Source organism: Rattus norvegicus, chromosome 17 (assembly GCF_021556685.1).
Source record: "Rattus norvegicus strain SHRSP/BbbUtx chromosome 17, alternate assembly SHRSP_T2T, whole genome shotgun sequence".
Lineage (NCBI taxonomy): Eukaryota > Metazoa > Chordata > Mammalia > Rodentia > Muridae > Rattus > Rattus norvegicus.
In genome coordinates, this window is record NC_141550.1 from 68604877 (window position 1) to 68618417 (window position 13541).

The window sequence follows — 13541 nt, forward strand, 5'->3', positions numbered from 1 at the left end:
GGCTTGGGTTTGTTTGCAACATTCTATCATTGACCAGTTTAAGAACAGAGTTTTCTTAGCTCATCGATCATGACTCTTTCCTGTCTCAGGTAACTATCCCTTTGTGTCATAAGCGTAGCTTTCACCTTAGCTGCTCTTCAACACTGTCTGTCTCAAGTCCTTCTTGAAAAAAGTTGGAAAGGTCTGAATAAATAATGAGAACAACATAGCATTCCTGTTGGGTTCTTTGGAGTTGGGGAGCCCATGGCTTTCCTGTTCACCTGTGGCTTATCTTGAAGTGCCATATAAACTTGTGCTGGTGAGACTCGATCACACCACTAGAGAGGCCCTTGGAAGGGGAGGGAAGCCCAGAGGAAGGTGCATGATACTCCACTTTAGTACCACTTTTCAGTCTCGCCTCTGGGCTCCCCTTGCCTGGACAGATAATTTCCTTTTGACACCCAGTAAGGGATGGGGCTGATACAATGATGCTTCCTTCTATCTCTAGCTATGGTGGACAGGTACTTGGAACTAACAGCCCAGGGAGAAGCAGCAGGACCCAAACTCAAGTGTAGTCTCTCATCCACACATGAGGCCATGTGTTCCTGAACAATGAAGGAGAACAAAGGTCAAGAACTGATGGACACACCACACCATCATACGGCTTCATCCTCTCCGGGCATCTCACTCTGGTCCAATAGCCAAGGAGTCTAGCAACTTAGAGACTTAGTAGAAACTGATCTTGCTCTGGTGGCTTTCTCACCCAGGTGCCAAGACCAGCTTTCTGAAAAGCCTTGAAGAGCTGCTGTTTAACAGACTGGTAGGTGTGAGCCCCCCGCTTGGCTTCACAGTACATGGAGGGTGTGTCTCCGTGGCCTGGGATCCGTGTGCTTAGCTGTGGAAAGAAAGAGAAAGTCTGTTCAGCCTGTCATGTGAACACAAGGAGTTTCACAAGCCAAATACTAGCTCAATCTCAACCTTTTGCTTCTCCTAACACTACAGTGGCAGGGCTTTGGGAGATGGCTTATTTGGTAAAGTGCCTGGCTCACAAGCTTGGGGACCTCAGTCCAGATCCCTGATATGAGGTAAAAAGCTGGATGAGTTTGTGCAGCACTGGGATGGTGGAGACAGGTAAGGGCCTGAGATTAGCTGGCTAGCTAGTCAGCCACTTGGTGGGTTTCAAGTTCAGCAAGAGACCCTATATCAGACCCAGCATTGACTTTTGGCCTTCAAACTCGTGTGCATATGCATATGCATTCTCTACCATGAACATATGAACTCGCACATACACATACATGTGAAAGATCAAACTAAACGAAAGTGCATTTGTCTGAGTTTTCTTGGAAAATTTTGTAAAAAACCCAATTGATAAGGATACTTTCCTTCATCAGAAGTTTAGATGATTAGCACATGTATAATGGGACACGTGACTTACCTTCTATTAAGAATTGCACACTGCTTTCTTAGCTGAGTGTAATGACACATACTTATAATCTCAGCACTTGGGAGGCTTAGGAGGACAGCCATGTTCAAGGCCAGTCTGGGATATATAAGAAGACCCCAACTCAAAAGGAAAACCCAGTAAACCCCAGAAAAAATCAGGATGGCATTGATAATAAAACCTGATTAGGTGGAGAAGGGTTGCCAGGTTGGGTTTGTGTACTAACAGCATCATGGCAGGCAGGAGAGAAGGACTTTGAGTTATGTTGTTAGTCAACTGGGAAGGCAGTAAAAGTAGAATGTTATTGGATCTCAGATTCATAGGAGGCAAAAGTTGGAACAATGTGAGGCAGGGAGAACATCACTGATGTCTTTAGTTCCCCAACAGAAGGGCAGGAAGGCAAAGGGCAGGCCCACGGTAGGGAAACTTTAGATAACACTGCAAGCTCTCCCCAGAGTGTTTGTAACCAATGTGTCAACTTTGAGGACAACAAGAAGAAGAGGACCTATTTGTTTAGCAAGCAAGAAGAGCCTGTGCTTCCCCAAACCTTCCAAACTCTTTGGAAGAACTGAGACATGGGAGAAGGGATTAGAAAAGGCAGAGAGTTCTAATCAGGACTGCAGCATATTGTGCCCTAGACCCACATCTGCATGACTGTGACAGGCAGAGGCAGAGGCAGAGGCAGGGGCAGGGGCAGGGGCAGGGGCAGGGGCAGAGGCAGAGACAGGGGCAGGGGCAGGGGCAGGGGCAGGGGCAGGGGCAGGGGCAGAGGCAGGGGCAGAGGCTGGGGCAGGGGCAGGGGCAGGGGCAGAGGCAGAGGCAGAGGCAGGGGCAGGGGCAGGGGCAGGGGCAGAGGCTGGGGCAGGGGCAGGGGCAGGGGCAGGGGCAGGGGCTGGGGCAGGGGCAGGGGCAGGGGCAGGGGCAGGGGCAGGGGCAGGGGCAGGGGCAGAGGCAGAGGCAGAAAGGCAGACAGTTACAGCCAAATAGATAACTGCAACCTTTAACATTCTTCGGGTAGACAAAAATGTTTGTTTGTATATCTGCTTTTCTACTGGTTGATATACAAATCCAGACATGATTATTGGGTGTGCATGTCATATGGGTGAACCTATGTGTGCAGGTACATATGAAGACCATGGATCAACCTCAGGAGTACTGTTCTCCAGGAACAGCCAACTTTATTCTGTCTTTCTCTTTTCCACCTCTCTATCTCTGTCTCTATCTTTCTCTTCTCTCCTCTTTCTTTCTAAGGCAGGGTCTCTCTCTTTTTTTTTTTATAAGGCAGTGTCTCTCATTGGCCTAGAGTTTGCTGATTAGGCTAGGCTGGTTGTCTGGACAGCTAAGTCCAGAAATCCATTAATCTCTGCCTCCCCATTTTTGGGACTACTGGTCAACCCTGCTGGACCTTTTCTCATGATCTCTGGGGCTTGAACTCAAGGCCCTGTGCTTGCAGAGCAAGAGTTTCATTGATTGAGTTATATCCCAATACAGAAGAATGAGCAAAATGCTTTTCTTCATTAGCCCATTTTTGCTATTTGCATTATATTTTTAATTATAGTCTGCTATTCTTTAAAAGCACATAAAAGCCTGCATTTCAGTTTTAACCACCCAATTGTAGTTGCTATCTATTGATGAGTGGAAGCAGATTCTGAAAGATTCTTGTGGTAGAAATGAGCAGCCTTTGGGCTTCGGGAAAATGCTAACCCCTACAGTCACATTTTTGAAATTTAGTTGGAAATCACCCACTTTCTCCCCTTACTTCTTCCTTTCCTCTCTCCCTCCCTCCCTTCCTCCCGTGTGTGTGTGTGTGTGTGTGTGTGTGTGTGTGTGTGTGTGTGTGTGTGTACATGACCTAACATGCATTTGAAGGTTAGGGGGCAACTTGTGGGAGTCAATTCTCTTCTTTAACCACGCAGGACTTGAAGACTGAACTTGGGTCCTCAAGCTTGGTGGCGAGTCCACTAAGCCACCTTTCCAGCCCTTGTCTATTTTCTCTGAGGAGTAATTTCTTTATCTATGAACTTGGAATAGTATGAAATCCCCTCTTTCTTTTTCAATGTTTAAGAAAGAGATCTACTATGTATGTCGTGGTTTGGCTTTAAATGAAAGATTTTGTATGTGACTTTGAGTATGTTGTTCCAGCAAAGCCTTTGCTATGTTTGGGTCAATCAGTAGAGGCTGAGAAGTTGTCATGAGGCTGTTTGGACCTTGAAGAAATGTTGTCTTGTTGGAAAGTGTGCACTTCATCAAGTAAAGTATAGGTAAGGGTTTATTATATGTGAGAGCTTGCAGCTGCACTAATCTTGGTCCTAAAGACACCCCCGGCAAAAATTGAAGTTCTTACTTTTGATTATGGCTAGCTATAGTCAAAAGGATTGAGATTTATGTGGGTTGTCTGTTCTCATGAGCTGCAAAGGGCAAGATAACTTTGGTAGCTGGAACCTTTCCCAGGCCCAATTGGCTTTGTATAATGTTTGAATAAAGTAACTTGCTGGGTGTCCGTCTTCCCTGAGAGGCTATACCCTTCTGCTCCTTCAGAAAATGAAGCATCTTGTGAGCTTCTCTTTCTACTGCAACACCTACGGACAACATCAATCAATAATTACATTATTTTATTTTATGTGTGTGCTTGGGTGTATGGCTGTGCACCACAAGTGTGCAGTGCCTGCAGGGGCCAAAAGAGGGCACTAGATCTCCTGGAACTGGAGCTGCAGACAGTTGTGTGTGGCCACGATTTCTGAAGCTTTACTTAATCACAAGTTTAAGTCAAGTGCACTTAACCACAGAGTCTTCTCTCCAGCCTCTTTATATACCTTTCTTATGACACCCTGCACAAACCAACTGGCCTAGTGTGGTGGCAGTAGGTGTCCACCAATAACCTTCTTTGCGACTTGATTTCACAGAGACACATTCACCAAGCCCGGATGGTTCATTTGGGGAGCAAAGCTGTGAGGGCACGGAGGAAATTCCTGGGCAGCAGTAACCCTGGGGACCACTTCGCACATCCTGTTTCGTGGTTACTGCAGACCAAATGATGTCTCTTTTTCCTAGAGCTTCCTCGGGGTTTTAACCCGAGCCCAGGTACAGCTAATTTTCTCCCCGGAAAGGACCGGTGCGACCTACCCTACCATGCAGCCGTGCCCACCGAGCAGAAAACACGTGCTTGCAGAGCCGGGATGAACCCCCACAGCTCCTCTTCCCAGTTGTGGCATTAATGATCTCCAGGTCGGCACTGCCTACGACCCAGTTGGCACTGAAGTGGGGAGACTTTCCTGGCTGCCGGGCCTCGGCGTTACTCACACCTGTCACGAGAGAAATGGGAGGCAGTCAAGCTTTCCGCTCAAACAGGGCTCCTGTGAGAGCAGATAATCCTAAGTAAAGTTTGGGTTGGAACTGGAATGAGACATTCACATAAACACCATCCTGTTTTTCCTCTTTCGAAGACTTAGGAGGTTGGGGATTTGGCTCAGTGGTAGAGTGCTTGCCTAGCAAGTGCCAAGGCTCTGGGTTCGGTCCTCAGCTCTGGGGGGGAGGGGCGGGGAAGAGACAAAATAACAAATAGTGTCGAAGGCATGGTTTTACCTGTCTAACTGGAGGTTGAAAGCTAAGTTCAACTCCGATGAGAGCCTTGTATTAAAACCCATTGCCGGGATCTGCTGCTAACCTTTTAATTGGAAGGATTTTATGGGCAGATCTTTCATCTTCCGTGAATATATGTTTGTTGAATGAAGTAATGACCAGAGCCACTTGAAAATTCTAAGAAGGTGACTTTATTGGCCACTCACTCAATACCACAAATACAAGATTAGTAAACAGTTCCTGAAAGACCCTTTGGCTTATGGTTTAGTTTTGAGGAAAAGACCTCTAGTTAATTAAAGGATACATACATACATACATACATACATACATACATACATACATACATGCTCACATGCATGTGCGCACGCATGCACGCACGCACACACACACACACACACACACACACACACACACACACACACACACACACCACACACAGGGCTATAAATTGAGCTCAAGGCCAGCCGAGATACCTGCTTCCAAGTATAAAAGAATCAAGAGGGCTATGGACATACAGCCCAGGAGCGGAACACTTGCCTAGCACATAGGAAACCCTAGGATCAATTCTCAGCACAGTGACTCCATTTTTCTAGATGACAACAAAGAACAAACCAAGCTTGGGTTCTTCTAAGCTAAGGTTCCCTTGTACCTGGGTGGATCTTGGACTCATGAAGAATCTTGCCTATGAACCTTCCAGAATTTTCATTAAACCCAGGTTTTACAGAGTACCTCTCCTCCCCTGTTAGACCATGAATTCTGAAGTCCAGGTAGGGTGCAACCCTTATAGCAATCCTTCATACCACAGAGCAGAGAGAGGAAGCCAAGACGCCCCACTGTGGGAGATGCTCTCCCCAGCAACCTGGCATATCATTATGCTTTCTGGCTTACACGCTCAGCTCTAGCCTTACTTCCTGCTTGGTTATCTTGCAGTACTCCTCATCTTTGATTAGGACTTCCCAGAAATGTTGGGGGAAGGTTTCTGGTAACCTACAGTGAATACCTGCCCTCTCTGATCATCCTTAGGATCCACCCAACACAGCCATCTGTCTGGTGATTTCTCATTTTCTTTCCCTTTTGAAGGTTATGTTTGCTGACCCATCACCCCGGGAAAGGATCACGTAGATAAAAGCATGGTTTGGAGCCATGTGGCCCAGATAAATGCTGCCAGATGGTATCCACCGCAACCTCATGCACAACAAATGGCACCATCCTATGTCCTAAGCGATCTACAGTATGGCCAGTCTTTGCTCAGAGTCTCAGGGACCCACCATGAATATAAGCAGACAAGGAATTTGATCTTGGGTCTGGACATTTCACTGGTGTTCTGGAAGGTTCTGTTTCCAACCCAGAAACCCTTGTCAGTTGCCCTCTTGCCATGTCTCTTGTGTCTCTCATCCCTTACAGTTCCTATAGATTCACCTGTATAAGTCCTGGTCCAAAGGCAGTCCAGATGGACCTCTCTCTCCTCTTGTCTAGTTTCACTTTGTGTAGGTCAAACCTGCCATCCACATATCCCTGCATACTCTCTTCTGTTTCTCTAGCCATTGACACTAGACAGGTGGACTTATTAGGAGACGTGTTTAACCATGACCAGCTCCACGTGGCCAAGGATAGCTACGAATGCGGCCCACCATAAAATCAGTAACTTACTGCACCAGTTACTTTTTTCACTGCTGGGATAAAATGGCTGACAAACAATTTAAGGAAGGAAACATTTTCTTTTTCCTGGCTTACAGTTGGAGGAGACACACTTCACCATGATGGGGAAAGCATGGCAGGCAGCGGAAGTGGGAAGCTAGCTGGCCATATTTCCTTTACGATCGGGAAGCAGAGGGCGAATAGGAAGTGACGTTGGTCTATACAATCTCAAAGCCTGTGCCCCACTTCCTTCATCAAGGCTGTACTTCTTAAAGGTTCCACAACCTTCTTAAACAGCCCCAGCATGTGGGAACCAAGCATTGAAAAACAAGCGTCTATGGGGAACATAGACACTTTCAAACCACAAGACACTCAGGACATAAGCCTGTTGTTTCCTTGTTGTCCTTGTATTTTATTTTGTGACTTGTGTGGTTCTCTCACGTGAATTTTGCAGATGGAAACATTGTGCCGAAAGCGTCAAAGGGATGAACATACCCTGGAACTCTCAGGTCTGTTTGTCTATCACATGACTGTATGGAGCCTGCCAGGAGGTACCAGAGATTTCTGCAAGAGCATTGTATTTACTCCAGCAGGATGGCTGCTCAGGTGTTCCTGGGATGCGATACCCTGAGTAGAGAAGCCCAGGTGTTGGGAAGCATTCCAGCTATAAATCACTACTGGAAGGGCACATCAGGAGGCCAGGGCCTGTGTTCAACTCCATGTGTGGGAATAGTTCCCATCTCAGCAGAAGACCTGCTCAACTGTGTGTCCAGTATTCTTGGGTAGAACGGAGACGTGTTCTCTTAGCACATGGTCATTAACTTTGCCAATTGCCACCTAAACAGCCCAGAGCCCGGACTGAAAGTCACCCTGTGACCTTCTTCTGGTCATGGATGGGCAATGTTGGACATTCAGGCAAATTCTATCCACGTCAGCTCTTTCCCCTAGAAGTGATTTGCTATTGTGACTGCCCACCCCTGAGAGCTGGGCAGGGGGAAACAATCTGGCCCATTGGCAGCCATAGACTGTCCTACTGGGCAGGGACCATGTTGGCAGGAAGAGGCAGCTGTTGAGGTCAGGGACGACTGGGTACAAAGGGATGTGATAGCTGCTTTGGAATTGTGGGCAGCCAGGCTCAGTCGACTGGCAATTTCTTCTGTTCTTTGCAGGCTCTTCTCTCCATCTTCCCTGTCTCTCATCTCCCTTGCTTTTACATTGGGCTTGACCACTGAAGCACGTATTTGGGGCTTCTCCAAAATCCTAAAGTCTGAACTCAAGAGGAATGCCTTTGAATGCCTGATCTCAACACATGACCTTCCTTGCAATTCTTCCCACCTCTGCTTCCTGTTCTGTTTCTACTTTCCTGGAGACAGCATTGAGCTTCGCCATTGGCTCTCAGCAAGCAGACGCACCTGCCTTGGAGAAGGCTCAGCTGCTGCCTGGCTGCTGGGCTCTGCTCTCAATGTCCTTGGCTGTCTGACTCGCCAGGGCTTCAGCTGTCCCAGAAAGTTAGCCCTAAACATTCACGTTTCTACCCATGGAGAATGTAGGGGAAGAGTGGAGCGTGAGCGGTACATTGGATGGGAGCCGCAGGCTAATAGACTTGTGGGATTCAACGTGAAGACAAGTTTCAAGACTTAGGAACTGGAGAGACCTGGTTTCCAACCTCTCTCCATCCTGAAGACTGCACACATCATTCATTCTCTTCTTTTGCTCTCTGATGACAGCAACTTCATCTCATAAGGTTAAGCAGAGGTCAAATGCTGTAGAAAAGAGCACTGTCTGGACATCCAATGCTATACCAATTGTTATTTAAAGAATGATTTGAAGGTCACCTCTACTCTGCTTAGTCTTCTCCAAACCACACACCAAAATATTCCCAGTTATAGGACAGGAAATATCTCGGGTTTAGTGATAGATTACCTGATTGATCCTGGGGGTGGAGTAACCAACAAGCAGAAGTCAGGAGGATTTTTATATTAAACATACACGTTATGACATTTATACATTTGTCCAACATTTACCTTTAATACTTCTGCAGGAGTTATCATTGTCTGAGCCTCTAGTTTAAAGATTATTTTTATTCTATTCCTTTGCCTGCAAGAACAAAAATCCTCTCTAAAGCAATTGATGGGAATGGAAATCCAACCTTTGATGTCATTTAAAAAAAATCACCGCAATGAAATGTCACTCGAAATATATTAGTGCCAGCAGAACAATTTTGGCATTGCTATAATTAATGATTGGTTTTGATTAGAGTAAAGGAGGTGGAGCTCTGTGCCAGACTCACTTGAATGCGATGTGTGGATTTACCAGTGTGCAATGAAACATATGATTACCTCCCAGAGCATTCCCATCAGTCCAGCACCACAGTATTTTGCTGTAGGGCAAACCCTGCAAGGATGGCAACAATGTCAAGTGTCAGGAGATGGTCTCTGGGTGTTGTGTTGGAGTGAGGGGGAGTCTAGTTCCTTAGCCACTGGTCAACACCAGGTTACCTCTTTCCATGAGAAGGACCATGATGGTGGGGTGATGAAGGGTGGCATGGTGACAACACTCTGCGTCATGGTGAAAAGGCTGCCCTCTCAGTTGTGCCACTTTTGTTTGTTTTTGCATTTTATTCTGTTTCCGGTGATTGTTTTTGTTCCCCATTGGCCACCCCCATCACATTCAAACACACAGTCCCTTGGATGTGAATGGGGGCTTTGAGGATACGTTAATAAGATAATGATATGACACCCAGACTTTTCTTTGTTTTTTGGTCCATACGGAGACATTTATTTTCTATGAAAATGTTTTCACATATTTAAAAGAGCTCACTACATGTAGATTTTGTAAATTTTAAGCCAACACTCCAGGTACGGTTTTTGGTAGTCCTGTATATACACACAGATGGAAACGCTGTAGATTTTGTATCTCCTCCCCACTTTTCCTCCCTCTTCCCATCTCTTCCTTCCTTTTTTTGTGTATGTTATGTATGTCAGTGCTATATACGTTTGAGTTTACATGTGTAGTGTGTATGGTGTATGTGCATGCACATAGGTTGTCAAATGTCAGTGTCCTCTATATTTTCTGCCTTACTCTCCTGAGGCATGATCTCTCAGTAAACCTGAAACTTACCCTCTGGCTGGGCTGGCCAGTGTGTACCCAGGATCTACCTGTCTCTGTGGTTCAATGCTGAAGTCATAGGCAGGCATGTCCATGCCTGGGTTTTACGTAGTAGGTGCTAGAGATTTGAACTCAGGTCCTCAAGCTTGCACAGAAAGCTCTCTTATCTACTGAGTCATTTTCTAGACCTGAGATTTTTTTCTCCCCCCTTATAGTCCATCCATTTACTCTACTGTAGGTATCCACTGTAGGCCATTTCCAGGCCACTGAAGATTGGTTTTAAAAGTGTTTAAAGACCATTAGGGTCCATACTGCTTAGCTAGGCTTTGGATTTTGTTGGGTAAGATGGCGGTACATCCTCGCAGGCATGGAAGGGGAAGACTTCTCTGTGCTTAACGTATTCTTCTCTATGGTTAGAGATGTAGAAATACATTGCATAAATCACAGGGGCTATTCTTCATGAGGCAACATGAAAAGATTTAATGTTAAAACACAGTCACATGGTGAGCTGGGGAGGTAGCCTAGAATGTTTGAGGCCCTGGGTTTGAGTCTTAGCACTGTACCTGCATAAAACTAAGTATGGTGACGCATGCTTATAATCTTGGCCCTAGGGAGGTGGAGAGAGACAGGAGGGCAGAAATTTAAGGTCATCTTCAGCTATACAGAGAGTAGGCTACATGGGACTCTCTGTTAAAACATATTAATACAGTGATAAATAAAAACCAACTTATAAGGACACAATAAAAGGCGGCCACAATGTGTCCTGCTAAGACCCACCCCACAACATTCTCAAGGTAATACATTAGCACACACTTAATAATCCAGTACATGTACAGAATTGCCAACTGTCCCCGGTTTACGGTATCAAGTATCTTCTGAGGACTATTCCGAAATTTGCCTCCAGTGGAAGACACCAACAGACCAGAACCTTCTAGTTGACAAGAAGGTCTAGTTCCAGTTAAGATTTTGAACACGAAAAAAAAAAGTATTGTGGTGATTATAGTCTAAGAATGAAGAGTCTAGGGGTTGGGGATTTAGCTCAGTGGTAGAGCGCTTTCCTAGGAAGCGCAAGGCCCTGGGTTCGGTCCCCAGCTCCGAAAAAAAGAACCAAAAAAAAAAAAAAAAAAAAAAGAATGAAGAGTCTATATGCCCTGTTGAAGGATCAAAAGTCAGAAACCTAGTACTGTGAGCAAGTGACGTGGACTCCATGGTGTGCTTGTTGGAACCTAGACAGATCTGAGGGAGTCTTAACAGAGACAATGCCTCCATAAGATTGGCCTGTAGGCAAATCTGCAGGGCGTTTTCTTGATTGATGTTTGCTGTGGAGGTAAGAACTCCTTGGAGATGGTGCCACCCTCAGACAGGTCCTGGACTGTATAAGAAAAGCTGGTGAGCAAGCCAAGGGGAGTAAGCCAGCAAACGGGGTTTGTCTATGGTCCTGGCCTCAGTTCTCTGCTCCAGGTCCCTGCTTTAAGTTCCTGACCTGTCTTTCCTCCACGATGGACTGTGACCTGAGGATTTTAAAATGAAATAAACCTTTTCTTTGGTTGGAAGACCCTGCTATTAAGGTCTCCGTCCATCATGTCCGGATAAACACTCCTAGCTCATTGAAAAATGGTGGACTCTCTTTCTCAACAGACCTTCCTCTTCTGCCTGACTTTATCTAGAGGACAACCTGCACAGAGCTTCCTGCAAGCTCCGTCTGCATGATTCTCCAGAGAAGTCCTGCTCAGCCCTTCCGCTCTGTGTTATGACCAATCAGCTCTTCCCTCCTGTAACTGCCAAAAACCACTGAGGAAAGTCACATAGCCTACTGCGGGATTACATGTTCAATTTCCTCTCTCCCTATAAAAACCTGCCAGACAGGTTCTAGGAATTCCTTTTTATGTAAATGAAGCATTCCCAAGCCTCCACCTTATTCAATAGCGTACACTCCACTCACTCCCTAAGATTTACATAGCCCTTGTTTGCCCCTGTGAGGTTGAGCTATCTCCCTGAAGGTGGTCTTGGAAGACAAACCATCTGTCTGAACTCTGCACCGCTCCTCCCCTGGGCTGATGGCCAACAGCCCCTGGGAAGAAGGGAGAGGTACGTTCTTTTCCAAGTTACTTTTGGGCAAGGTGTTTTATCACAGCAGTAGAAACCTAACTAAGATGCATGGTGTCTTGTTTCTTATTCTGTAGACTACCTTCCAAGGATTCTGGGAACTTTCTCTTCAGCATTCAAAAGATAAAAACAAATAAAATTGACCCGATACAAATTTTAAGAAACACTTGCCTTTGGTGAATTATTTTGTAATGAGGGAACAATAGGGTATAATTTAGTATGATTTCTAAAATTGAGAAAATTATGCTTTACCAATGGAGCAGTGTACTTAGTTTATTATAAAGTTAATTGCTTGAAACAATACAGATCTGCACTCTGACAATTCTGGAGGTCAGAAATCTCCAGTCGAGGTAGCAGGGCTGTGCTTTTTGAAAGCTTTGGGGAGAAGCCTTCTTCTGTTTTCTGGAATATCCATTACACGTTTGGTCTGTGTCTGTATCACTTCAATCTCTGCTTCTGACTTCATAGGTCTTTTATTTTTTTCTGTGACTTTCTTCTTATAATAACAAATGCGATTGCATGTGGGGCTCTCTGAAATGAATTATGTCATAGTCTCCTTATTTTATGAACTTTAATCAGAACTGCGAGAGCCCCCTTTCCAAATATGACATGTCACCAAAATCCCACTCTATGTGCCGTTTCCTGGAATAATCCCACACTCTGGGTATCTCTTCTTGGGACAACTTGGCAGTTTTCAGGGCCACTTCCTTGAAAACTCTGCCCTCTGATCATCGGTTCCTAGAATCGCCCCACACTCTGGCACCACCTACTGGCCAAAGGACAGATCTGCAGATGAGACAGTTCCCTCCCCCATCTCTGGGACAATTGTTTGCCCTTCTTCTTGCCTTTAACAAGGCTAGTCCTAGTGGGGGACTGTGCACAGACACCTTAACAGTACCTGGTCGTTTCTCAGGTTTACAGAATAGAGGAAACACCTTTCTGCGTGGGTCTGTCTTAACGCAACAGGCTCTAGGATTTGGAAACTTGTATAAAAGACAAGGAAAAGAGAGGGTTGCAGAAAGGGTGGCTGAAGCATGATGCAGGGTCAGGAAATAAATCACCAGAATTAACTATAAATAGCAATTGTTTCTGAACAGCCATGGGGAGTGGGTCCTTTCCCAATTAGGGTTAGGGTTTCTTAGTTAGGGTTTCTATAGTTGGGAAGGGACACCATGACCACAGCAGCCCTTACAAAGAAAAAATTTAGTTAAGGCTGGCTTATAGTTCAGAGGTTTAGTCTATTATCACTACAGAGGGAAGCATGGTGGTGGAAAGATAGTTGAGAGTTCTATATCTGGATTGGCAGGTAGCAAGAAGAGAGAGTGAGCCACTAGGTCTGGCTTGAGCTTCTGAGAGCTCAAAGCTCACCCCCAGTGATGCACTTTCTCCTACAGGGCCACATCTACTCCAACAAGGCCACACTTCCAATAACGCCACTCCCTAAGGGTCTAAGCAAACTAACGGTTCTTCCACAAAAGTAATCTTTTAACAGACAAAACGCTACTGCAGGTTCGTTCAGTCTGCCACTCAGCACAGTGATGTGGTGGCGTTTGTAATTAGGTTAATCATCTTCGGTGAGTTTTCTGAAATGTTATCTCTTACTCCAAAGTAGATCTGCATAGGAAATCAGCCAGACTCTACAACCTTCTGACTCATATATGCTGGAGGTTGATGGGTGTGTGTGTGTGTG

At 45.6% G+C, this 13541-nt stretch overlaps 1 protein-coding gene across 1 annotated transcript in view; it reads right to left on the bottom strand.

Moving 5' to 3' along the window:
* Positions 1-542: 542 nt before the first annotated feature.
* Positions 543-13541, bottom strand: part of Adarb2 (adenosine deaminase RNA specific B2) — a 538180-nt gene continuing 525181 nt past the window's right edge. The window contains 2 exon segments of the mRNA NM_133302.2: positions 543-874; positions 4544-4722. Of these exon segments, the coding sequence (NP_579836.1) occupies positions 698-874; positions 4544-4722 (356 nt within the window). The 3' untranslated portion in view covers positions 543-697.